This window comes from Podarcis gaigeae (genome assembly GCF_964106915.1).
Source record: "Podarcis gaigeae genome assembly, chromosome: 8".
NCBI classification, from domain to species: domain Eukaryota; kingdom Metazoa; phylum Chordata; class Lepidosauria; order Squamata; family Lacertidae; genus Podarcis; species Podarcis gaigeae.
Genome location: NC_139684.1, coordinates 25,603,264 through 25,628,765, shown reverse-complemented (window position 1 = coordinate 25,628,765; position 25,502 = coordinate 25,603,264). Strand labels below are relative to the sequence as shown.

General features: G+C 49.0%; 2 protein-coding genes across 10 annotated transcripts; one reads left to right on the top strand and one right to left on the bottom strand.

The window, feature by feature from the left end:
• Nucleotides 1-700: 700 nt before the first annotated feature.
• Nucleotides 701-15,569, bottom strand: LOC310850711 (zinc finger and BTB domain-containing protein 40-like). Of its 7 annotated transcripts, none has more exons than XM_083752529.1 (14): nucleotides 15,446-15,569; nucleotides 13,101-13,846; nucleotides 12,121-12,266; nucleotides 11,204-11,387; nucleotides 10,631-10,794; nucleotides 9,870-10,041; nucleotides 7,205-7,609; nucleotides 6,365-6,571; nucleotides 5,114-5,278; nucleotides 4,212-4,426; nucleotides 3,384-3,546; nucleotides 2,618-2,704; nucleotides 2,274-2,500; nucleotides 701-1,861 (listed from the first exon to the last, which is right to left on the bottom strand). In XM_083752529.1, the coding sequence occupies exons 2-14, from the start codon at nucleotides 13,795-13,797 to the stop codon at nucleotides 1,748-1,750; spliced, it is 2,946 nt and encodes a 981-aa protein (XP_083608655.1). In that variant the 5' UTR covers nucleotides 13,798-13,846; nucleotides 15,446-15,569; the 3' UTR covers nucleotides 701-1,747. The 7 variants fall into 7 exon arrangements, with proteins under 7 accessions (XP_083608655.1, XP_083608654.1, XP_083608659.1 ...); XM_083752528.1 differs by having other exon boundaries at nucleotides 13,101-14,223; nucleotides 14,483-15,566; XM_083752533.1 differs by having other exon boundaries at nucleotides 2,283-2,500; nucleotides 13,101-14,223; nucleotides 14,483-15,566.
• Nucleotides 15,570-15,716: 147 nt separating this feature from the next.
• MUL1 (mitochondrial E3 ubiquitin protein ligase 1) lies at nucleotides 15,717-21,490 on the top strand. 3 transcript variants are annotated; one of them, XM_083752807.1, is made up of 5 exons: nucleotides 15,717-16,105; nucleotides 18,080-18,225; nucleotides 18,599-18,686; nucleotides 18,991-19,111; nucleotides 20,208-21,490. In XM_083752807.1, the coding sequence occupies exons 2-5, from the start codon at nucleotides 18,106-18,108 to the stop codon at nucleotides 20,896-20,898; spliced, it is 1,020 nt and encodes a 339-aa protein (XP_083608933.1). In that variant the 5' UTR covers nucleotides 15,717-16,105; nucleotides 18,080-18,105; the 3' UTR covers nucleotides 20,899-21,490. The 3 variants fall into 3 exon arrangements, with proteins under 3 accessions (XP_083608933.1, XP_083608932.1, XP_083608934.1); XM_083752806.1 differs by having other exon boundaries at nucleotides 16,067-17,060; XM_083752808.1 differs by lacking the exons at nucleotides 15,717-16,105; nucleotides 18,599-18,686 and adding an exon at nucleotides 16,695-17,060.
• The last annotated feature ends 4,012 nt before the right edge of the window (nucleotides 21,491-25,502 follow it).

Genomic DNA, 25,502 nt, shown 5'->3' with positions numbered 1-25,502 from the left:
CACTTCATTCAGAAGTTTTTAACGTACATCCATAGCTCATCAATATCAACATTGGAAGAGTAGCAATGGCCTCCACTGAAAGGGTGGCTGGGCTGGCTTTCTGACTGCCCAACACTGCACTATACGATGGTTAAAGAGCTTGGGTCAAACATGGATTCATTCAGTGCTATTTTTCTAGAAAAAGAAGTCCTGGAACACCCCCCTCCTTCTCTTAGAATGGCAATGGTGCCCACCTGAGAGGTATTGGAACTAAGTTCTGTCAAGTTCCAGCTGAAAAAAGCCCTGGAGTCATTCATTCATTGTGCAGAAGCATCAACACTGTCCAAGTCCCCACCACCACCATTCCACACGCCACTTTATGAAGGGATTTGGTGCCACATAAAAAGGTAATGGAGTCAAAGGGATAAGACAAACTGAGCACAGAATGCCTCTTCGTCCTGTGTTGTCATTTGCATAGTGTGTATTTAAAACACAAAATGTACTCCAGAGCTGTTCCTGGGTTCCCTGTTCTTTCTCTTTATTGAAAAGAAATAAAATACACTTCCAAATAAAAAATGAAACAGTAAGCCAAGCCAGGCTGAAGATGCTCACCCATGTTCAATATCTGGTAAACCCAGGCTGACTCTGAGAGGTTTTCAACAGGAACAAACGGATTCAGGATTTAGGATTATCACTAAATAACACTTGTAGCACAGACTCATACAAAACAGGAGCTCAGTTTATTCAGCCAGTTTGTTAACATCATTGTTAATGTTTGCTACCTTCATATAAGTAATTTCAATACCAGTTTGTCCTTGCACACTTGAGTACGTCAGAGCTACTGATGCATATTACAAGGTCCTGCTTGCAAGCTTTTTCTAGAAAGCTCAAAGCCACGTTTGCCAAAGGACTCCCTCATGAAGAATATGTTGCAGTGCAAGGGCCAGTACAGCTGCCGGGGCCCATTTATGACAACTGCCTTGGACCCCACCCCAATCCGTTTAAAAAAAAAGTTCTGGTCCAAGCAGAGCAAGGTGGCTGGGACAAGTTTCACACAATCCCAAGAGTGAAACAACAGGTGGAGGGAAATTTAAAGGACACTTTGATCCAGCTTCTTAGTGTCACAGCTGCCACCATTGCCTGGTATGTCAACCAGGACCCACCAATGAATGGCCTACCAGAGGGAAGTTTATTCAGAGACCCCTCAAGCCTCAAGATGGTCCTAGATGGAGCTCATGGACTGCAGGATGGGCAGCTGTTTTCTTAGGAGTAGGTTGGGTAGGGGTTCTTGTCCTCAACCACCTGGCCACATGGCAAGGCTGCCATGCTTCTGCCATCTGCTTTGCCACTCTCTATTTGATCACCATGTTCCCCTGCGCCTGCTTCCAGGAGCAGAAAAATGTGGCACCCAGGCCCTTGGGCAGCCCTCAGGCAGCTCCCCCTATTCATCTCATAAATGACCTAGCACACCCAAACAGAAGGGAAGGAAGCCTAAAAAAGGGCACAGCCAGGTGGAGAACAGAACCACGCAGCCTCCTACGATGCCCAGAAGGGAGAGTCTGCCTTTCAATGGGCACATCTGATCCAAACCTTTCCATCCTGGAAACCCTGTTTTTCTAGGATTGCTTTCATCCCTGCTGTGCCTTGCTCCACGGCAAATGTTCAAGCAGGTTCCAGCCCAACAAAAACACAGGCTGGCACAGGCTATCCCTCTCCCCATCTCACATCGTCATGACTTTTTCATCCAGGAAGTCTTCCGAATTCACCATCACCAGCTGTGCTCCACTTTGGTGCCCTGTACTTCTGGCAACGTCAGAAACACCTGAGCGTCAGCAAATTCCGGCTCTGCCACGGTGACCACAGGTTCAGGTGTCTGAAGCACCTGACAAGGAAAGGACATGGATGTCACTGCTTCAGCTGGGCAGCAGAGTATGCTGGACGTTCACTTTGCGGGCAGGTAGCCACTCACGCTCAACCTCGCTTTCCTCCTCACAGTATAATGGGGAGTGGGTGAAGTTGAGGCAACTTCAAGTTGGCATCAGAAGAAAAGGGGCAACACTGTTTATATCCAGACTGGGGAACTGGATCTGACTGGTTGGCAGTCAACTGGGCCCATGGACTGGAGGTTCCCCACATCTGGCCTATATTGTAACACACCAGGAAAAACTTTGCGTGTGGGGGAAGCTGTGTTAAGAGGCTTTGTCCTTCCTGATGGGATGACACAGAACAGGGGCCCAGACGAAGGACTGGGAAAGGGTCAGCGTAACATCCCTCATGGGAAAGGTATCACTGACCTGCACTACCTGGGCCATCGGAACTTGTGAACTGGCAACCACCACCTTTGGGTGCTCAGCACCACAGTGCTGCTCCAGCTGCTCTTGTCCAGGGAAGACCTCCTCGCAGAGTGTGCAGACCAAGGAAGGCTCCGAAGGGCTGGTGTGTTTGGTGGCCAGGTGCTGCTGCAGTGCCCCCTGGAGGTGGAAAGAGGCTGAGCAGTGTGGGCAGTGGAGGGGCTGAGACCCTAAAAGGGAGAGAGAGAGAGAGAGAGAGAGAGAGAGAGAATGCAGTCATGAGTAGGCAGGGAAGTGGGAACTTCCTGGGAGATGGGCAACAAGGGGCAAATTAGGGGGACACTCACCCGAGTGCTGGCTTTTCTCATGGGCCTGCAGCAAAGCGACCGAAGGGAAGAGTCTCTTGCACTTCTCACACTCATGGAATGTCACTTCTAAAGAAAAGCCATGAAACCCCCGGTGGGTAGTTTATCAAAATGAGGGTTCAGCTACAGACCAGATATCCACTGACCTTCACCCAGCCCCCTGCTCAGGAGAAGGGCTTGCAAAGCCTTTTTGGGTGGCTCCTCTAATGCAAAAGCCTTTTTGGGTGGCTCCTCTAATGCATTCTCCAGCCAACACAGCCTCACAAAGAGCCTACGGTAAGCCACCCACCTCAGTAGAGTGGATCCCTCTCCCCCAAAACCTGGCTGTTGTGGGATCTGCCAGGCTCCTGACACTTGTCCCCTCAATCCAAAACCACTGCTTAAAAGGTGAAGTGTGAAGACAGCATGCACCCAAACCCCACCAAACTATAACATGCAATGGAGGTTTTGTGGAGGTCCAACAGTTCCTAGGAAGAGAGTGGTGGATTCCATATATCTCCACACCCCCAGAGGAAGTCTACCTCTGAACACGATGCCGGGGGAGGGCAGGGACCACCCTGCTTTTGACTTTGCCAGGAACAATGGTAGAGAAAGACAGGCTGCCGAATGAACTGGACCTTGGTCTGATCCCACAAAGTTCACCTAACAGCCAGTGCTGAGCTGGAGGCCCCGTGCCAAATGTCAAGACCTGTGGGGCACCAAAAGCAGAAGGCACCAAGGTGGCACCTTTGCCCTCCGAGTCCTTTACCTGCATGCTCTTCCTTGGTGTGTCTCCTGTGGGCTGCAGTGCTGGAAAAGGTCTTATCGCAGGAGCTGCACTGCAGCGAAGAGAACTTGGAGGACCGGTGGTTCTGAGCAGCAAAGATGTCCGGATGATGAGTCCGATTGTGGTACCACAGCCCTGACAATTGCTGGAGGGGGCAAATCCATTCTGGTTATCACAACCCACACACAGAGGGGCTTGGGCTGCAGGTTCAAAGCCTTGACTCTGGAATTCACATTGACTATAGGGATTCCACCCCACCCCCCACCCCCAAGGAAGACAATGGCTTCTGTCTCCAAAGGAAACACTGCCACATCATTCCCTTGGCTGTTGCTACCCCACATGCCCTCAATTGCATTTTCTATCTATCCACAAAGGGAGGTCAATGGATGCCCAAAGCAGAGCCTGATCTTCAGTGGAGGCAAGTCTTTGGAAGAAGTCCAAGTAAGACTTCCCTGGTGTTCCTTCTCTGCCATCCCTGGGTGCAAAGGAGTGACCAAGTCAGAATCTGATTGCCTCTTGTAAACACAGTCTTTGGAACCAATGGGCTGGTTTTATTTGGTATTTTATTGTTACGAAGTCACCTTTGACTGATTTTTATTGTAAAATGCCTTGTGCGAAATATAGCTTTTTACCATGTACAAAAAGACAAAATGTCCATTTAGAATTCAGTACTTTTGGATTCCCAGAGACTCAGGGGAAGCAATGCAAGTTTTGTGTGTGTGTGTGTGCGAGGGAGAGGTGAGACCTAAGAATGGCAAAAGGGAGGGATGGTTGTCCTGTTGGCCACTGCTTCTGCCAAAGCAGACCCACCTGATAAGCTTTGTTGCAGATCTGGCAGCTGAAAGGTTTCCCCCCGACGTGGGTGACCACGTGGCGCTCCAGCAGGGACGGTGCACTGAAAACCTTCCCACAGGTTGGGCATGGGTGGTACTCCCTGGAGTGGGCTGCATGGATGTGCTTCTGGTGCTCCTGCAGGGTGGGGAAGCTCATCTGGCACTTCTGGCAGTCATAGGGGTCGTCAATGTCTGAGTCCCCATGTGGAGGGGAGAGCAGGAAGGTGGGGTGAGGAAACAACGAGTTCACATGCAGAGGGTTCAGCAGGAGCAGAAGGACAAAACAGGATCTGGTTACAATTACACAACTGTTTCCCCTCAGATTATGACTGCCCTACCCTCAGGAGAGACTTTGCTCCCAACCAGGACCACATTCAGTCTTAGCTAGGTGCTCCTCATGATTCCAGCCTTGCTGGCAGAGCCCAAGCCCTTGACTATACCCTACTCTGTGGGACTTTTAGGCAGAGACACAGAAGAACAGCTGCCACCAACAGCAGACCTCCAGCTCCTGGAAGGACAGTTGGGGTCACCCTACCTCAAGGGCTCAGCACTGCCTCCTTCTCCAAAGCAGAACCACATGCAAGAGTGTAAACTTGAGAGCAAGAACTCTCAGATTACTCAGCATTATTAAAAAAATCTCTAAATAATAATAATGATGAGCAACTCCTCTAGATCTCTGGCACTGGTCCAGGAAGGGGATGCCCTCACAATAAGAGGAAGAGCAGGGGGCATCCTGCAACTGCTTCCTTCCAGGGTGTGTCTGCAGCACTTTTAAGTGCATGAGCAGTAAATGGCAAAACTTACAAAGCCAGGGAGGGCGGGAAGCTGTTGCTGTCATTATTTGTTGTCATTTATTATTATGAAGCTCAAGGCACTCACTGTGAAAGGTGTGCAGGTGTATGGAGAGACCGTTGGCTTGGCGGAAGCCTTTCCCACATTCCCGGCAGACGTAGGGTTTGTCACCTGTGTGGGTGCGCACGTGGCGGGACAGCTCAATGGACTGCGCGAAGACGGCGGCACAGTACTGGCAAGCGTACATCTTCCCTGCCAAGAGAGCCAATGCAGTGTGTTGGTATGAGGGCTAATATTATGGCACTGAGCCTAAGCATGGAAGGACTGGCATGCTAGAAGGACCATCATCAGATTTCCAGAATACCCAAGCAGTGCCTGGTCTTGGAGCAGTGTTAGAAAATCAGTTATATAAGCTAGGCGCCAAATGGCTCCTTTAACCAAGGTTGCAATTGCCACTGACTGATTCTCAGTTAAATATCCAGCTAGTTCAGATGACACTCTTCAGAGCTTGGTGACCTTAAAGATGAAAAATCACTTGACCCAGAGACAGCCCACATATATATTGACCTATTCTGACCTGTTTTTCTTCATGGTGACTGTTTCTGCTCAGGCTGTGCAGAAAAAGTACTTGGGTTCCTGAAATTCATTCCAATTGTGCTGATAAAATATTACCGACAGAATTCTACAAGATGGGTGGGGTATGAGTGTGTGAAAACAGTCCAGATCCAATGACCCCCAGGCATGCACCTCCAGACGGTAGAGGTGTCAGATGTCATCCTGGCAACCAGGCATCTTCACTTGGTTGAAAGTGTTCAAAAGCCAGGTGCAAAATGCGCCTGGCTAATCTCAAACACTGTCTCAGAGTGACAGGGATCAGCTGGAAAAGACAGCAAGAGGAGCCAAAAAAGGTGGCTGAGGGACAGAGGGCAGCAACCCACTTTGGGGTCTTCAAAGCTGTGATGAGGTCAGTCTCTTTCCTGTGGCTGGGTAGCCCCACAAGGGAAGCACTCATACGCCCCAACTTTCAGTACCCAGCAGCCTGTGAAGTTTTAGCTCCTCCACACAGTGGGGCTCAGTGCTGCTTGCCAAGGTGCCTTTCCCTGACTCCCAGCCCTGCTGTGCAGCAGCACATCATAGCCCAACCCCTGCTCTACTGGGGGGCCTTGGCACATTTCGGCAGTGTGGCACATTTCGGCAGTGGGCTGCGTGAGATGCAGCCTCTGGGTGTACAGGGGGAAATGACATGTGTCAGCAGGGCCGCCGGTTCTTTGCTAGCTTCCCTGACTCCTGTCAAGTTTCTGAGGTCGGAGGCTGACCTGGAGGGGCGCCTGGCCTCACCTTTGGCATGCTTCTTCTTGGTATGGTAGGCGAGAGCCGAAGCCTGGGCGAAGCTCATCAGGCAGTGCTTGCAGGCGAAGGGCTGGTCACCTGTGTGCAGGCGCTGGTGGTTCTTGAGCGTGGAGTTGGCAGCAAACTTGGCGCCACACTCATCGCAGGAAAAGGGCTTCTCGTCAAAGTGCTCCGTCAGTTTGTGGTACTGCATCCCTGAGGGGAGGTGGGGAGGGAGAAGGAAACAGCAGCAGGTGAGGCTCCCCAGCACACCACGTGCAGCCTTTTCAGATCAGCTTCTCGAGGGACACAGAGCTGCTCACCACCGCCTGCTCAAACTGGGCCTGGGCCGCAGCGGAGGGGATTCACGCTGGGAAAAGTCCCTGCTGTGGGAAGGGCCCTCTCTCAAGCTTTTCATGGGCATGGTAAGGAAGTGGCATTCACTCGCACAGCCCTCACAATGTGCCCAGAGAAAGTCATCTAGACTGGGCTAAGCAGAGTGCGAAAAGCAAGGCTTCTTCTCCAGCCTCAAGGCTTTGAATTGGGCTGCCAAGCCTGCTCCCTCTGCCTCAGCCAGGCTCAGCAGGCATCTGGATCTAGAGCAGGGTTTCTCAAACTTGGATCACCAGCTGCTTTTGGACTACAATTCCCATCATTCCTGGCCACTGGTCCAGATAGCTAGGGAAGAAGGGAGTCCAAAACCAGCTGGAGACCCAAGTTTGAGAAACCCCAATCTAGAGGATGACTGGACCTCTGGGGTTTCACTTCAGAATGCAGAGAGGGCCTGACTGTAAATGGAGAGATAAAAGGGAAGCCGGCAGCTCACAGCAGCCCTGCGGCTGGCCATACCTGATGTGTGTGCAAACTCCCGTCCACAAATGTCACAGGCCACGGGGAGGCGGGGCTTCTTGGGCTTCTTCTTCCGGAGGGAGGAGCCTAGCTTGCCGTGAGCCTCCGCCTGGTGCTTCTCCAGTTCTGCCTTGGAGGCCTTTGCCTCGCCACACTCTGGGCACTGCGCCAGCTTCTGGTGGGCCACCCGGCAGCGCTTCTCGTGCACCTTCAGGCGGCAGTAGAAGCGAAAGCTCTTCCCGCAGGCCTTGCAGGCAAAGCTCTTTGGGGAGGCGGCTCCCTTGAGGGCCTCTGGGCTTCGGCCCCCCTTTGGCTCCGCCTTGCCCACTGCTTCAACCTGAGACATGCTGTTCACCTTCCATTTCCAGACACTGGCCTTCCCTCCGTCGACAGCTGTCAAGAGCCCTGTGGAAGAACAAAAGGAAACAGTCGCTCTGAGGCTTGTGGACCATGGCTTCAGGGCCATCAGCGGGAGCCAAAAGTATCTGTAGGAACGTTAAAAAAAAGAAGCAATTCCTTGCCCTTGTTCATCTTTTCAGAGTTTTCTCAGATGATATCTGCCCAGTTTGTGTGGGGTGCGTATCATCATAGTAGAGTGGTGCTTAGAGCATCAAGATGGAAGGCAAGTTACAGAATAGTAGCGTTACGGTTTCTGGAAAAAAATGGATACTTTTAAATGCATCATAAAACAGCTACTGAAATCTTTGGCAGCACAGAACAGTTGCAGTACAGTATTCTGGCTCACTCTGAAATGATAGGATCATTCTCCATTCCCTACAGTCTTTTTCTGCAATGAAAAGGGTATTTCATGATAGCTGTCACATTAGCGTTAACTAGTACTTTGACTTTATAGAGTTCAAATCATATATGTTAGAACAGTTGTACATATCAAAGAAAGAGGCTTATGCTGAACAATATATATATATATTGTAGAACAATATGCTGAGTACAGCTTCCAGAGAACCTTTGTAAGGGTGAAGTTTCTAGCTTCTAGCTTACTAGTTTCTAGTAAGTGCTTCCAAGCATCAGGACAGTTTCAGAGGAATTCCCAGGAGTGGTCAGCAGTAGCAACTGCTTCAGCTTCTTATCTACCCCCTTGACAAGCAAAACTTACACCAACTGTGTAAGACAATAGGAATTCTGAAGCGCACTTGAACAGGTGCAACATATGCAGGTCACATAGCTTTAATCTTTGTAGCACCTGAGGCAAAAACCTTGCACCACTTCCCTAAAGCTACTTGTAAAGTGCAAGATAGGCTGGGCAGCGAGGCTCAACTACCTCAAGGTCAGGCAGCTTGAAAGGAAGGAGAAATCCTGCAAGGACATGCCTACACCTGAGGGGGACACCACTCTTCCCATGCACTGCACAGCTCAGCAACAGCAGAAATAGGTTTCTGCTACAAGGGTCTATATTTTGCATTGTCTTACTTTTGTTTTCGGTGTATCTGTTGTTGTTTTTTTAAAAAAACTTTTCTTGTTTTTCCTGTACATTGTCTTCAGATGATTGTGTAGAAATTGATTGATAATAATACTTAAAAACCTAAAAAAACTATTCTAGGTAAAGGTAAAGGTACCCCTGCCCATATGGGCCAGTCTTGACAGACTCTGGGGTTGTGCGCCCATCTCACTTAAGAGGCCAGGGGCCAGCGCTGTCCGGAGACACTTCCGGGTCACGTGGCCAGCGTGACAAAGCTGCATCTGGCGAGCCAGAGCCGCACACGGAAACGCTGTTTACCTTCCCGCTGGTAAGCGGTCCCTATTTATCTACTTGCACCCGGAGGTGCTTTCGAACTGCTAGGTTGGCAGGCGCTGGGACCGAGCAGCGGGAGCGCACCCCGCCGCAGGGATTCGAACCGCCGACCTTTCAATCGGCAAGTCCTAGGCGCTGAGGCTTTAACCCACAGCGCCACCTGCGTCCTGCCTAAGCAACCCCCACAGCGCCACCTACGTCTATTCTACCTTTAATTAAACAAGTTTCTAGGCCTTAAGTGTGCAAGGGAGGGGGGTGTCTGTTGGAATCTCTCATAATAACAACAACAACAACAATAATAATAATAATAATAATTTGTTATTTATACCCCAGCCACTCTGGGTGGATCCCAACAGAATATTAAAAACACAATAAAACAGCAAACATTAAAAACTTCCCTAAACAGGGCTGCCTTCAGGGGACTGATCAGGATTTTCAGGGTTAGAGAATGCTTCCAGGGACTGCACCACTCTCTCCTCCTCACCACAGCAGTAGAAGAAAGTAGAAGAAAGTAGGCAAAATCAGCTGTCATGTGAAAGTGTCTTCCACACTTTCTTCTGGCTGCTCCCCCCTACTGGACCCTTGTACAACAACCTCTACTCTGCAATGAAAGGCTTCTTCTGCTTCCGTTTGCTCCAGCATCTCAGCAGCCCACTGAAAGAAGCTGGGAGTGACTCTGGGCAGCATTCAGCCTCCTGGCTGTGGATTCCTGAACTGACGCACAGCGGGAGTCACTTTGCAGTGAGCTGCTCCCCCCACTCTTCCTTTGCCTCAAGTTCTGCCAAATTGACCACAAAACAATGCACCTCTCAAGCATGCACACAGATGTGTATGTTGCCAATTGCAGGCTGGGGCTGGGCATGTCCCCCACCACATGCCTAGAGAGTGGCATATACAAGGCAGAAAGATTCTCACCAGCTTGCTGTAGTTCCTGCATCACTGTCTGCAGGCCTGGGAATGACTCCTGAATGCTGCAGAGGAGCTGGCAGATCTGGGTGGCAGGAAGTGGCTTGTTGTTCCAGGCACTGCTCAGAGCTGCCCTCCAGGAGGTCACAGGGGCCATCTCCTGCAGGCAAGTGCTCACCAGCTGGGAAAAGCCACAGAAGAAACACACAATGAAGAGTGTCCCCCTACCCTGCTGCATGACAGGATTATTTGACCTCTCCACTGGGTGCCTGAGCAGGTGCAGATGCTCCCCATGTGTGGCACGGGGGACTAGATCAAACCAGAGGTCCAGCGAGTTCAGCCACATGCCTCTGGGAGCTGCCAAGCAGGGGCATAAAAGACAGCAGCCCTGCCCTGTCGAACCGCAGTCGTTTATTGACTCCTAAACATGCCCTGAGAGCCTATAGGGCAAGGGATGGTTTTCATGTGTAGATAATAAATAAATAACCAAAATGAAATGCAACATAGAAGCTCTGTTGAGCTACAGTGGTGGAGGGCTGTTGATGATCAACTTCCTCCCTGAATGTGTCCATTTGTATCTTTTGGCAATGAATCACATAAGCTAATAATGCATTTGATAAAGCAGCACCACCTCCTTCCCAGTCATCAGGGGTGATGTTGCAATGGGGTTACAACCAAGTGGTGAAGCACACATTCACCTGGCCATTGGTTGTCTGAATCCACCCAGCAGACATCCTGCTGCAGACTTAGCACACCTGAGATATACACACCTGGCATCCAGGGACAGCATCCTGAACCTCCTTGGCTGGTTTGGCCAGGTCTGCTTCTACTGGTGGCAACTCCTCTTCTAGACCAGCTCCCTGCTGGAGGGCCTCGGAAATCAGCTTGCGATGCCTCAGTAGTATTTCTGTGGCAATGCTGTCACTAGAGCCAACTATGGAAACAGGGTAGGGTGGGGTGTCAAATTACCTACTAGAGGACTACTGCAGAGCCTCAGCTTCCCAACAGTCATGCCATTTCCCTGCCCCATTATGTGCTCCCCGTTGTGAGAAATCTTCAAACAGTCTCTTGGAGCCTGAATAACCCAGATGGGATGGTTTCAAACCTACACTACAGGACATGTGGGAACAGGCCATTCTGAGCAAGCAAGGAGACCAGCCATACGCAGAAGGAGTCTATGTTGTGGGTGAAGACTCTCCTGCATGTCACAAAGACCATCTGACGCCTCGTTGGGGGGTGGGCACCCTCTGTTCCATGATGCTGAGCGAGAGCTCAGTTGGGGCCATAGCCTGCAAAGCCTTTTCTGAACACTCACTGCCGCCAAATTGTCACCCCAAGGGTACCTGTGCTGTCAGAACCAACTGCTGCAGCCACCCAGCGGTCCAGTAGGAGACCCAGGCCAGGGAAAGGAGCTTTCAGGGCCCCGAGAAACTTTGACAGGGCCTCTGGGCTCAGGATCTTCTCCTCCTTGAACAGATTCTCTGCAGAGTCCCTGGGTGAGCTGCCCTCAGAGCAGTCCATGGCAGCCTGCAAGGAAAATCACACAGCTAAGCAGGAGATGCTGAGAAACGTAGTAAACACACAGGCAATACTCCCCCGCCCCCTTACACACTTTGATGCAGTTTGTTGAAGCTGAAATTTTGAAACACATACACTATTTCAAGTATGTTTTGAAAATCTAACCAGGCATGTTTGGCAGGATCTGGGCATTCCAGGAAATATTTCAGTTGGGCACCAATTCTGTGCAAAGGCACCACCGATGCTTAATAGCTATCAAGAGCAATGCAAGCTGGGAAAACCTGGCCCTAACTTATCTATTTAATTCATTTATATACCACCTATTAGGGTACAAACTCTTTCAAGGTATCTTACAAAAGATATATAAATGTAATATATGATAAACATTTAAAAAAGACAAACTGATTTAAAATAACTGACAGAAGCAGCAGCTAATGCATGAATCCAGCTTAAGACCTTGAGATCATGTAGTCCCAACTCCCTTCCAATGCAGGAATATGCAGCTGTCCCATACGGGGACCGAAGCTGCAACCTTGGTTTATCAGCACCATGCTCTAACTAACTGAGCTATCCATCATGAAGTGAACTTCTGCCTACCTCCTTGACATAGAATTAAGTACTAGGCCAAATTCCTCGGCAGAAAGGAAGGAGGCATTAGTGGGAGAGGGAAGGGTGATGTGGGTAAGAAGGGAGTGGCAAAAAGACAGGGGCATGCTCCTGCCTTCCCCTTTTTCCAGTTTACCTGCTTTTCTACCCCAGAGAGGAAAGCATCATCCTCTGATGTGTCCAAGAGCCCTTGGATAGGCCTCAGCTGTGTCAAATCCTTTAGAAGCTCTTCCTTACTTTCCTGGGGCACAGCAGCTGTAGGCTTCACCTCTTCTGAGCTTCCTATGAAAAGAGGAAGCCCAGAAAGTCAATGGGAGAAAGGCCAGTGGAAGCAGGATGATAGCAGGGGGCTACTGTCTTCCTCTTCTGAGAATTATTCACCAAGCATACTGCGCACACCAAGTATACGTAATGGATATATGTGCCCAATTGATCACTGCACACTGCAGCAGATTTCATCTGGGAGTGCATTCCATGTTGGCATCTACTGAAGACCTCCTTTCAAAATGCCTTGTAAGTGCAGATTTTTATCCCAGCCTTTATTCATCTGGAAATTGTATTCCTTTTTTTCTTTGTTACTGTTGATGCCTTGTTGCTAAATTGCTTTGGGATGTTTCATGGGAAGTGAGTCACAAATGAAACCGGCACAAATGAGTGCAAGGAAGCATTCTGGTGGGAATGTTTATGCTAAAAAACCAAAACGTCTTAATTACCTAATAGGTGCTGCTGGAGGAGTTTCTTGGGAAGAGCTTTGCTTTTCCCACCTGGGCTCCTGATTAAGATGGTGCATCTCCCTCCTCTTGCAGACAAGGGGAAAAGCATGCATGGACACAGGCAGAAGCTCTTGGCTTTTGGCTTGCAACAGGAGCAGCAGCTCACAGCATCAAGTGATGACTTCCATGTGTGAAACAGCCATCACAGGAAAAGCACAACAAACAAGGCTGTCTCTGCACAGAGTCAAATGCAAACTTTTCAACTGAGGCAGTTCACTAATTGACCTCACAGTTGTCAGACAAGGTAGATTCATGTATGAATCAGTCCACTGGGTAGAATTACAACAGGCAAAGTTACTCTATAGTTTATTAGGAGCAGGCAATGTCAAGGTGACGCTCTCACCTGTACCTCCAACCAGGTCTTTCGCCTCTGGCAGTTTGGTGCTCTCCCATTCCTCGCAAATGCTCTGGCCACCTGGACACAGAGGGAGGAGAACTTTGGGATCCTGGCAATGAGAATCAGGAAGCTGAGTTTCCTTGTCTGAAGCTTCCTGACATGTGCTCTGTCCTTGCACTCTGGTGGTGTCCACAGAATCTGCAGAGCCAGTAGAAACCTGCTCAGGATGCAACATCACTTTGACACTGAGTTTTGCAGCATGAGAACTGTCCAACGTGGCAACACCTTTACTAGATGCACCTCCTGCCTGAACAGAAATGTCCCTCAGCACTTCTTCTTGACTTGGAAAGCTCAGAAGGTCCCCAAGAAGGGTTTTGCAACTGACAGCCACATCAAACATCTGCAGACTGTCTGCTACAGATATGATGTTGGTGAAATTGTGCTTCCCAGGAGGCAGCTTGCCTGTATATATCATTTCTAGCAGGAGAGCAAATTCATCTGGGGCCACCACAGAAGCATCAATGGAGACTGTGTCTGTGCCATCCAGCACAGACCTGAACAACACACTGGCTGCTGCCAGCACAAGCTTGTGCGCTCGGAAATGCATCGTCCCAACCAAGATGCTACAGTCGCAGAACTGCTGTTCCCTGCAGAGTGTATGGAGCTGTTGAAGTAGTTGCTGGCTGTAGTTTGGAAGATCCATAGCTCCCTGGAAGTCTCTGCTCGTTCTGTATAGTTTTGCTCCCAATCAGCTGTACGCAGATGAGAAGAGCAGCAAATTAGTTGCGTTGACTGCACTTGTTCCCTTCCCCAAACTATCATTGTGATCAAACCTGTGGCGTTGCCACAAACAAAGGTGAACAGCCTTGGGACACTACTGCTTTCCACATGTAATACCCAACTAGACTTTGAGTAAGAAGGTATTTCCCCAAACAGGGTATTACTATTTACAGACCTCTGCTCTGCTCTCTAGTTCTGTCTGCTGTGTCACACTTGCCTTCCTTCCAATCCTTCCTCAAAATCTACATTTTCTGGCTCAACCTCCTGGCTCTCATTCCTTACTGCAAACCTCAACATGTAAGGAAGCCTAGGGGGGCATCTTAAGTGAATACAAATTGGTTTTGTTCCCCTGTCCCCGGCCTTTGCTGCTTCCCATGTGTTAAACTTCAGACTGTAAGCTCCTTGGGGCAGGAACCTGCCCTCTTGCACTCTGTAGAGCCTGGTTTTCGGAGGTTCAAAGAGCAGTGCAATGGCATTTGAAAGCAAGAAGCCCAGTACTGCTCCAGTTTGAAAGCACGTCAGTGCAAGTAGATAAACGGTACCGCTGTGGTGGAAAGGTAAATGCCGTTTCTGTGTGCTCTGGTTTCTGTCACGGTGTCCCATTGCACCAGAAGTGGTTTTAGTCATGCTGGCCACTTGGCCCGGAAATCTGTCTGTGGACAAACGGCAGCGAGATGAGAGCCACAAACCCACAGGCACCTTTGACTGGACTTAACCATCCAGGGTTTCTTTACCTTTTACTTTTACCTACTGCTTCTTAAATATCTGAAATGGTATGAGTTAAAGAGAAGGGTGGGCCTGTTGGGGACAGGAACTTTCAAACAGCCCAGTGCTGTTCTGTGGACCTTTGGTTTCCCACTCAAGGGAAGCTTCTTGAGGAAGGCAAAGTCCCACAAACGATGCCAGGTTACACCATGCCGGTGCCGCCCATGCTTCACCCAAAGAACCCTGGAAGCTCCAGTTTGGAGAACTGCAGGTCTTTTTGAGAGGCGAACTACAGCTCCCAGGATTCTTGAAGAGAAGTCATGCGCTGGAAACATGTGATAGGCCTGAGTTTGTGGTGTGTGTCCCCCCTCCCCAGTCCCTTTCTTGAGCTGTTTCTTATCACAAGCCGCTCTGGGAGCCTTTTTGTAGGGGGAGGGGGACAATAATGAAAGCGATGCTCCAGCCTCGAGGCATCTTTCCTCCCTCATTCCCTGCCATGTCTCACAGCCTAACAGAGCCCAACTTGGGCCGAGTGCCCTTTCAAGGGAGATGCGTGGCCGGTGGCCAGCTGCGAGGGGGCGGACGCAGAGGCCCCGCCGAGTGGCATCAGCCTCCCGAGGGGCTTCTCCCGGACGAGGCCTCCTACCCGGGCGCGCTCTCTCCCTCGCCCACTCGAGCCAGGCGGCGGCCTCCCGAAGGGGCCCCAGGCCCACGCAGAAGCCAAACGCAGGGGCCTGCCTAGAGCCAGAGCAATCGTCTTCTTCGTGGCCCCCTCCCTCCCCGGTCGGGTGAAGGAGAGACGAATTGGGATACGGCGAAGAGGGCCTAAATCGGGCGCCTAGGCCGGCTGCCGTTGCCATGGTTACCTTTATTGGGAGCCGCGCGGCGGCGGACACGGGCGAAGGTGGGCGCGAGGGAGGAGGAACAATAAAGCTTCAACAAGGACGGCGTCCCTCAGCCGCTTCTCTGGCCCCGCCTCCTCCCGGGCACAGAGGCGGAAACAAGAGAAAAGTCGCGCTTCACAGGCGGGTCCCGAGGCGGGACTTCCTCTCTCGTCGCTTGTCTGTCAACGGAGGTCCTCCACCCGCCTCGCGTCAAATGGTTAACTTCTGAAGACCGGATTGGCCGCTGCGGGAGCAACGAGGTCACGTGAACAGCCACGGCCTGCTTTGGAAGGGCGCTCGGGGATAGGAAGGGGGAGGCCGGTCGACTACCATTCTGAATTCCCCCAATGGCTTCATTTGTTAGCACCACCCTCCCGTCTCGAAAGTAAAAAGTGGCAATAGGAGCCGGGACATTATGCGTCCAAAGACAGGAGTGATAAGTCTACCAATTTTTTTAAAGTTCAGGGGTTGTTTGCTTCCCGCCTCTTCGCATGAGCCGGATGTTAGATGTTCGTGTCGCTCTATGCAACGTCCTGAAACTCTATGAAAAATATCCTTTTTTTGCCTCTTTGACGTCATCAGACGTCGACAGGAAGAAAAATTTCTTCCCGGAAGTAGGGCGGAGGAAGACACAAAATAGGGGTAGGAATGCTGTCTGGAGAGCATCCCTTTTTCTGGAGCCGGATATGGTGGAGGCCTCCTGTGTTACCCTGGGGATAGGGTGTTAGGGGTGGAGTCTCTTTTAGGGGTGGCTTGCTTGCCCTGGGGAATCCTGAGATTGGTATTGGCAGCTTGGGGGTGCGGCCGTTGTAGCTTTACTGATATACAGTATTACAGGAAAGGGACACTGGCATGAACTGACTAGCAGAAGAGACTGTTCCTTCACTTGTGGAACTGCCTGCCGCATGATTTGACTCCTGCCTCAAGCAGATTTAAAGCGAGATGAGCCAAATTTCATGAAGGAGAATATAAACTGTGGAACCATCTGGAAGAGGGCTGTGGTGCACAGCCCCTGTTTGTGATCTCCCCATTGTGAGAAGGACAATGCTGGTCTAGATGGGCCTCTGGCCTGGTACGGTAGAGCTCTGCTTGTTGCATTATTACATTTATATCCCTTTACTCCGTGTTGCTCAGAGAGTATGCAAAGGTTCTCTCCTGCCTCCACCCTATAATTTTGTCCTCCCATCAACCCTGTGAGGTAGGGTAACCTGAGAGATTGTGGCTGACCTGAAGTCACCAGCTGAGCTTGATGGCTGAGTAGGGAAGGGATTTGAACTTGATTAATCTGATTAGCCTTGACTACTTTTATAAGTTAGTGACTGGAAGGTGGTTTGGAGAGCTGGATACTGGAGGTTTTTTCCTGAGGCAGCAGTTGTATTTGAGATGGCATTGTTTTATTGTGCCACCTTGATGGGTTTATTGCAGTATCTGCTTCCGTGGTCTACAACCCCTTCATCAAGTGTATAAAATGTTGTCCTTCATGAGTATCTAACTGACAAAACAGATTATAGTTTGCGAAAACTGGTGCCACAATAAATCTTCTAGTCTGCAGTATTCATTGCTTTAAGAATAGTTGATAGCCAATGAAATTCCCGAGGTGGGTAATAAAAAGAAATAAACAGTAGTGTACATTCACCTTGGTATGCCAGGTTAAAATTACTATCTTAACCAAACTTTTAATGGCAGATTTGTGACCTGCTGGGACTGCTAATTTTTGATTTTATGAAAGAGTGAATATTTCTTCCTGTTTTATGATTGTAGGATGATTTGATTGATTTTAGGCTACATGGGGGTCTAATGAATCTATGTGAGCTGCTTTATAGAGTTTAAAGAGGAAAAGCTGAACACAAATACTTATAATAAATGAGAAAAATCACATTCTTTCTGAATACGGTGTTGTATTTGAAGTTTGTATATATATTTGAAAATCAATTAAAATATATAACAAAGAAAAAGATAAACACATTCAAATCAAGAATCCACATCTAGAGAATAGTAAATCTGGTAAATAAAAAAGGCAAATTTTCAGTTGAGCAGGACCCACAAATGAACAAGGCATGTTCTAGAAACTAGCAGCCATTGATATTGATTTAAATATTAGTGTTATAAAAGGTTGTCATAATGAATGAGGCAGCTTGCAGAGAGAATTCTCCAAGTCATAAGAATCATTTATAAGCACCCATTGGGGTGCTTTCACAGTAGCTGTATCTAGGCTGGATAGTGGCATTCTTTTTTTAATTCAGCTTACAGTAGCTGAAAGCAACCTTGATACTAGCACAGGTAGGCTATTATGTGCTATTTGTTTCCAGAATTTTTACATATCTGAAGAAATCTCTCTTTCAAAATATCACTATGCTGAGAGAAATTTCCCTTGGTCTGTTCTTGCTTTGTGTGGACTCTTGAAGGTTGTTGCCAGATATACTCCAAATGAATCCGAGGTGTATAATATGATTTGTGAGCAAGATAAGGCACGTATAGACATAGGAGTAAAGTATTGAAATAGGATTGGGCAGTCTTTGGGGATATAGTGTTGCAGAGAGGAGAGGCTAGGTTATTTCTAACCCTTTGTGCTTTCTGACTAAAGAGCCCCAAACCATTTCATTTTTCTCTTTCTAGGCATATATACCAGTTAGATTATCGCAATGGATGCTGCCGGGCGCCCTTCAACGGGACAGGTGATCCTCCTGGCGACCAGTTCAGCTGTCACCGCAATTCTGTATGCCATTTACAGGCAAAAGTCAAAAATAGTTCACAGCCTGAAGGTCAGTTGTTGCTTAGAACAGGGCCACAGATAACCATTATTTTTAATTTTATGTAATCAGTATTTTTTCAATGTCTGTTCTGCTTCTCAACTAAAAAGTATCTGGAGCAGCTGCAAGATCCTTTAAATGTTGAATTTATAAAAGGTAAAGCCTGTTATGAACATCATAACCTAAAAGTATATTGGATTCAAAAACTGCAAATGCCAAACGAAGGGAGGAAATCCCAAAAGGCGAGAAAGGAGTGGGGTGTGTGTGTTACACAATTATTGTGTTATGGGTTGTAGTCAATTAATTCCTATGCAAAGTAGACCCATGCAAAGATGTTGAGTGAAGGGCAGGCTCTTACCAATGTTTAATTCCCTCCTCAATCCAGGGAGCAAAAAAAGTCACCCTAGACCAGGATTTGAAGACTATCCTTATGGAAGCGCCTGGGAAGTGTGTCCCTTATGCAGTAATAGAAGGTAGGGTTTGTGAGTCTTGTGGGTTGCTGGTAATGAGGGTGGGAAGCATGTATGAGTATTTGCCATTAGGTGTCTAGTTTGCTCCATCTGTCAGGGAGGATTATGGTATAACGTGCACACTAAAATGCAACTCCCATCAGCCTCAACCAGTGATCATGGCTGTCCCTGCACTGCATAGTCCTTAGACCTGTGGGCAATTTAATGGGTTCCTATTGCTCTTGCTGTTCTGTTACACTGCAGTGAGTCTTCAGGTGTGCAATTAAGCTCTTTTCAGCTGTTCTTTTCTCCCTCCACCATCCAATAGGTGTAGTGCGGTCTATTAAGGAAACCCTCAACAGTCAGTTTGTGGAAAACTGCAAGGGAGTGGTTCAGAGGCTAACACTGCAGGAGCACAAGATAGTGTGGAACCGAACCACGCACCTCTGGTAGGTACATTTCACTCCCAGACTGGAAAATGGAGCAAGAGGGTTGTTGCTTCCACTGATGTATTGGTGTGAGGCAAGAGCCTTTATTGGAGTATTTGGCTTAATCAGTAGGGTAGGCCAGGTGCCATTCAGATTATTATAATCCACCTTTCAATTTCTATCAGGGTGGAGTCTGCATGCAGTCCTATATACTCCTCTGGCCCCCAGGGCTCTCTCCAGGCTATATCCCCTCACTGGGCTTGCTCTGTGCCCCCATGAGTGCTTTTGCCTGGCTGGAATGTGTTCCTGTGAGAATGCCTCTAGCTTGCCAAGGTGGAGAGTTGTGTATAAAAAAAATCTGGCTTCTGTCCCTGAAAAGTAGCCCCCATACTAAAAAAAAGATCCTCCAGGTTTTTTCAAAGTCTGCATCTAACTCCTAGGAAGTTTAATCAAAGTGTGTTGTGGCACCTTAAAGACTAATACATTTGTTACGGCATAAGATTTTGTGAACAAAAGTCCATTTCGGTATAGCATAAAGGATCATTTTCAATGAGCAGATATGGGATGGGGAGAGAGAGATGTAAAGAGTGAGGCGAAGTGTCAATGAAAAGCAAACAAAAGACGAAAACAAAACAGTTTGTGACAATTGCATTGCAGTTGGAAACAGGGGCAGGGAACCGTTTGGACCAGTGGTGGGCAGAGGCAAAGGTGGCAATAAAGAAAATCAAGTTTTGCCGTGTATAGCAGGCTTGATTGTATGCACACTCTGTCCTCCATTGAGAGAAGGAAGTAGCATGATCAGAGTTCAAGAATGCATTCCAACCAGGCAAGAATGCTGAGGGGAGGGTGCAACTTTGGAAGATGTATGGCTTGATGAGAGGCCTGAGGGCCATAGACCTGCCCTGTCCCTGATCTGAATAGTCATGATACAGAAGGGGAGGGAAGAGAAGTTCAAGCAAATCCCGGCAAACTCAATCAAATTCTTCATTAAGTTTCTGTAGACCAAAATGTTAGGACCTGTTCCCGGGCAAACCTTTATGTGTGCAGCAGGTGGGCCCAGCTAAGTGGGCAACCCGTTCTGTGTTTTAAACCTTTTTGCTGGGTCCTCGTTCCCCAGGAGCGACTATGAAAAGATCATTCACCAGAGGACCAACACGACAGCCTTTGATATGGTGCCCCAGGAAGGAGGAGCTGACGTCGCCGTGAGGGTGTTGAAACCCCTGGACGCTGCCGAGCTCAGCTTGGAGACAGTGTACGAGAAGTTCCACCCGTCCGTCCAGTCCTTCACGGACGTGATTGGCCACTACATCAGCGGGGAGCGCCCCAAAGGCATCAAGGAGACCGAAGAGATGCTGAAGGTGGGGGCGGCGCTTACCGGGGTGGGGGAGCTGGTCCTGGACAACAACACCATCAGGCTGCAGCCCCCCAAGCAGGGGATGCGCTATTACCTAAGCAGCCTAGATTTCGAGGCCTTGCTCCAGAAGGAAGAATCGAGCGTCCGTCTCTGGAAGGTCCTGACTCTACTTTTCGGTTTTGCCACGTGCGCCCTGCTCTTCTTCGTCCTCCACAAGCAGTACCGCCATCACCGGGAGAAGCAGCGCTTGCGTCAGGTGCAGGAGATGATAGCGGCGGGTGGGGACACGCTGAACGCATGCGTCGTCTGCTTGAGCAATGCCCGCTCGTGTGTGTTCCTCGAGTGCGGGCACGTCTGCTCGTGCGACAAGTGCTACCAGGCGCTGCCGCAGCCTCCCCGTTGCCCCATTTGTAGGCAGGAGATCGCAAGAGTCGTGCCTTTGTACAACAGCTGAATTGGCGGCGCTGTCTCTTTTGGCGACCTCCCCGTCGGTCTTTCTCGTTGAGGAACGTTCTTCCGGCTTTCGCTGCAGCATTAGAGGCGTGCGGGGCTTGGGTTTGGTGGTTGTGACCCTTTGCACAGACAGTTGGAAAACCAAACCATTTTGCATAGAGCTGCAAACAAAGATTCAGAGCTTTTAACGATTGCTGTGATTTGGGAAGTAGTCTGTTCAGCACTGCTTGGGTGGATTTTCTTTGCCAAAATGAAGGTTCTCAACTGACAATTCACATGTAAACCATGGAAAATTCAGTTTTCTCCAACCTGTTGCCCGCTGATATTTTTGACCACAGCTACCATCAGCCCTGGAGTTGTAGAGTAAACCACCTGGAGGGCACCAGGTTGGATAAGCTGCTTGAACTAATCCTTGTGTTTTCTTTCTCCTGTGTGAGAATTAACAGGATCATGTTTCTAAACTGGAATGCTTTTTTGAGTTCTTTTTCACCAGTGCTGTGTGTGTGTGTACTTCCTCCGAAATATTTACCAATCCCAATTCTCTCCTGAGAAGCTCCAAATCCAGTGCTCAGAATAAATAAAGTTTGCACTGCTTTGGTTTTAATTTTGCTTTCAGTATTTCAGAGCTCAATTTTTTATTTATTTTTTAGTAAGGAGGTGGTTAGAGAGAAGAGGGAAGACTCTTGAGCTTATGGCAAAGGGGCAGACAGGGCAACAGCCCTAGGGGGGAAATGGAAAGCTGCACGGGCCAGTACAACCTCTCCCCCACCCGGCACAGCTCTCTGGTAGTTGCTGACTGTTCATTAAACAGAATCAGGCCACTTCACAGGGTGAATGATGATGAAAAGGGCAACCAAAGTGATCAAGAGGATGGAGCAACTCCCCTATGAGGAATGGTTGCAGCATGGCAATTAAAGGATTTAAAGTGGTTTGATTGTAATTATGCCTTCCTATAATTTTGAAGGAAAACATAAAGTGCTTTGTATGTCAGCACTTCACAATTTCCTTAATTTGGTGCAGGTGTTCATTTTAAGTATAAACAGGACTCCATTTTCGTAGCTGATTGTATCCAGCAATGCCCTCTTTATGCACCAATGTGGTCTAAACGTGCATATTGTCCTCTAGATCCAGGTTTTGGGCACCTGTATTCATGCAAACACAAACCTATACATATTCACACACAGAACGGGTATTATAAACTGTTCAGTCATGGCAAAGGCTCTTGTTTCCGAAAAGGACAGGACGGTGTTTGGGTGACAAGGACTGGTCTCTCCACCACTTTTAATTGTTCTCTGAAATGTGGACGGGAGAAAAAACGGAAAAAGGATGAATTATCTCTGCAAGCCCCTTCCCAATAGCGACCCACGTCAGTGGATGGAAGGGAGAGGTCTCCTTCATGTACAGTACCAGTAAGCAGTGTGCATATCCAATGTAAATGAGATGCTACAGCTCTGTATATAAAAGGCTAGACTATTGGGCTACAGGTTTGCAGAGGAGGAGCCTGATGGGTTTGAACGCCCTTTCTATCAGTTCCAAAGGTGGAGAGCTTCAAAGCTCTTCTTGCACAGGGGTTTCCCAGCCCAGAAACAGCTTTCAATCTCTCAGACTTGCTTACCTGCTCTTAGGGGCTCTGGCGGGAACTTGGGCAACCTTGCGAAAGCTCGCGAGAGCCTCCAAGGGTTGGGTAAGCAAGTCTGAGCTTAGAAGCTCTCTGCTTGGGGGGCAAGGCCTGCTCAGAGCCCAGTTCTGGAAAGGGTAAGGATGTTTGCAACAGTTCCAAGGCGGTGGTTTGAGTATGCGCATACCTGCATATATGCGACATCCCCGGAATATGACTCTCGCAAGGCACAATCACACTGTCCTTGCTGCTTTGGCACTTGCCTAAGAATGTGAGCTGAGCTGTACCGGATCAGGCCAGCGGCCCACCTAGTGCAGCATCCTGTCCTCACAGCAGCCTACCAGATGCCTGTGGGAAACAGCAAGCAGGACCTGAGAATGAGAACTTTCTCTCGCCATGCCCCACCCTCCACGGTTTCTAGCAACTCTTCCCAGACAGCCTTGCAATGATATTTTGACCCTTTTCTTTGTCCAGGGTATGATTGCCTGACCTCAAGGCAAGAGAACAGGGAAGGTGCCTTTACATCTCTGCATGAGTCCATGCACAAAGCTGGCTTCCTTCCAAGTGAGTGCATACCCAGAACAATGACTCACACGAAAATGTGGGCTGCTCCTGATGGTGGCTGGTTCTGTTGGGGCTGAAACAGAACTGACGACGAACTCTGTGTGATTGGTTAAAGGACCTTCCTGTGGTCCAGATCTTCCCACTCTGCTGCTGCTATTTACTTAAAAATGTACCATGCAGTTGCATGATTCCTTGTTTTGAATCCTGTTATCAGAATCCCGTGAAGCAGGTTAGGCTGAGTGTCTGTGCACTTCATGCCTGAGTTAGGTCACCCGCATCCTATTTCAGCACTCTTAATGCTCTACAGCAGGGATGTGGGGGCGCTGTGGGTTAAACCACAGAGCCTAGGGCTTGCCGATCAGAAGGTCGGCGGTTCAAATCCCCGCGACAGGGTTAGCTCCCGTTGCTCGGTCCCGGCACCTGCCAACCTAGCAGTTGAAAAGCATGTCAGAGTGCAAGTAGATAAATAAGTACCGCTCTGGCGTAGGTAAACGGCATTTCTGTGCGCTGCTCTGGTTCGCCAGAAGCGGCTTTATTGGCTCCCTCGGCCAATAAAGCGAGATGAGCGCCACAACCCCAGAGTTGGTCACGACTGGACCTATTGGTCGGGGGTCCCTTTACCTTAATGCTCTACAGCACACTGGTTCTCAATGTGACAATTTGACAGGCATAACAATGGGAAGCAGGAATCCAGTTTGCTCTCTGGAGAAGACGGGCGCAATCACCTGAGATAGCTACTTCATTTCCTTATTTAATGCATTTGCATCCTGCGTTTTCCTCCAAGGAGCTCAAGGTAGTATACATGATTCTTCCTCCTCCTCCACCTCCACAGCAACCCTATGAGGTAGGTTAGGCCGAGAGGCAATGACTGGCCCAGGGTTTAGTGAACTTCATGGCCAAGTGGGGATTTGAACCTTGGTCTCCAAGGTCCAGGTCTGGCACTCTAACCACTACACCACATCAGATTTCTGCTGTGCTGCCATGCCTTGACCAGTTGTAGAGCTTAAAACGATCTGCATGAATTCTGACCCTGTATTGTTTGGGAACCTATGCCTTGTGGTTCCTGAGATGCTGTGTTGGGACTCTAGGTGGCGATGCATCACCATGATGGTTGTGCTCAGGTGGCCAAGCTCAGCAACCTTCCGCTGCAAGCCCACAACTCCATCTGCTGGCAGGCTTTCCTTCGCCAAGCGAAGATGCAGAGGTGTGATGGTAAACAGGGACAGCAAAGCAGAGAGAGCTGCCACTCTGGTCTATTTCTGTTTCTGCCGCTCCCTTTCACTCCTACAGTGATGATACTATTGGACCTATGAATCTGTTTTCCAAGTAAGAGGGTGTCTTCGGCAGCCACCTGTTTCCATCCCAGAGTGAAGCAACAACACAAAAAATATTTCAACAATGTTAATAAGCACAATATCCCATGCCAATGGTCCATATGTGTGTGCGTGTGTCATTTTCACACGTCCATCTTTGCTGGACTTGGAGATGGGTGCGAGGAAAGGCAAGATGGGTGAGAATCCATCTTGCATGTGCTGCAGTCTGCACATGCCCAGGGGCAGTCTTTTCTTCATGACATTGTAATGGGGCTGGACTATATTTTTTTGGGGGAAATAATGAACGAATTCCTATGCCCCACAAACAACCTAGAGATGCATTTTAAATAAAAGCACACTTTCTACTCATGTAAAAACACGCCGATTCCCGGACCGTCTGTGGGCTGGATTTAGAAGGCAATTGGGTTGGATCCGGCCCCTGGGCCTTAGTTTGCCTACCCATGATCTAGTCCAACCCCCTGCAATGCAGGAATCTGCAGCTGTCCCATACAGGGATCAAACCTGCAACCTTGGCGTTACCAGCACCATGGTCTAACCCACTGAGCTATTCACTCTGTCCTGATCATCCCCATGTGGAATTAGGTCAGAAATGGGAACCTGCAGCTTTTCAGAGGTAGCTGGACACCACTGCCCATCACCCACCACCTTTGGCCATGATACTGTATGCATTTTGTCCCACTCCTTTCAAAAGGCTAATGCACACCCTTCCTTCCTGCCCTCACCAAAAAACCTCTCTGCAGGCACTTTGTGGAAGGCAAACACAGTTGCCCCAATAATCTCTTATTTGGAGTCTTGATGCTTCATGTGCTGCTACCTGTTGTGAAAAGTGGGATCCATCGAGCCAATAGCCTCACGCTTAAAAATGGCACAAGCTTCTCTGGAATGAGAGAGGCAGAGCCTTTGCAATCTTGATGATGTCGCTTGCTCTTGTTTAACCAGAATATATATGTGTGTGTATATAATATTAAAGTGCTAGATGAACCCAGGCCGATCCATCTGCTAGCTTAGGTGGCGAGATGGAAAATATTTGTTTTACTCTCTTCGAAGTGAAGTTTGGGGGTGCGTGTGGCAGTGAGGAGGCAGCTAAAT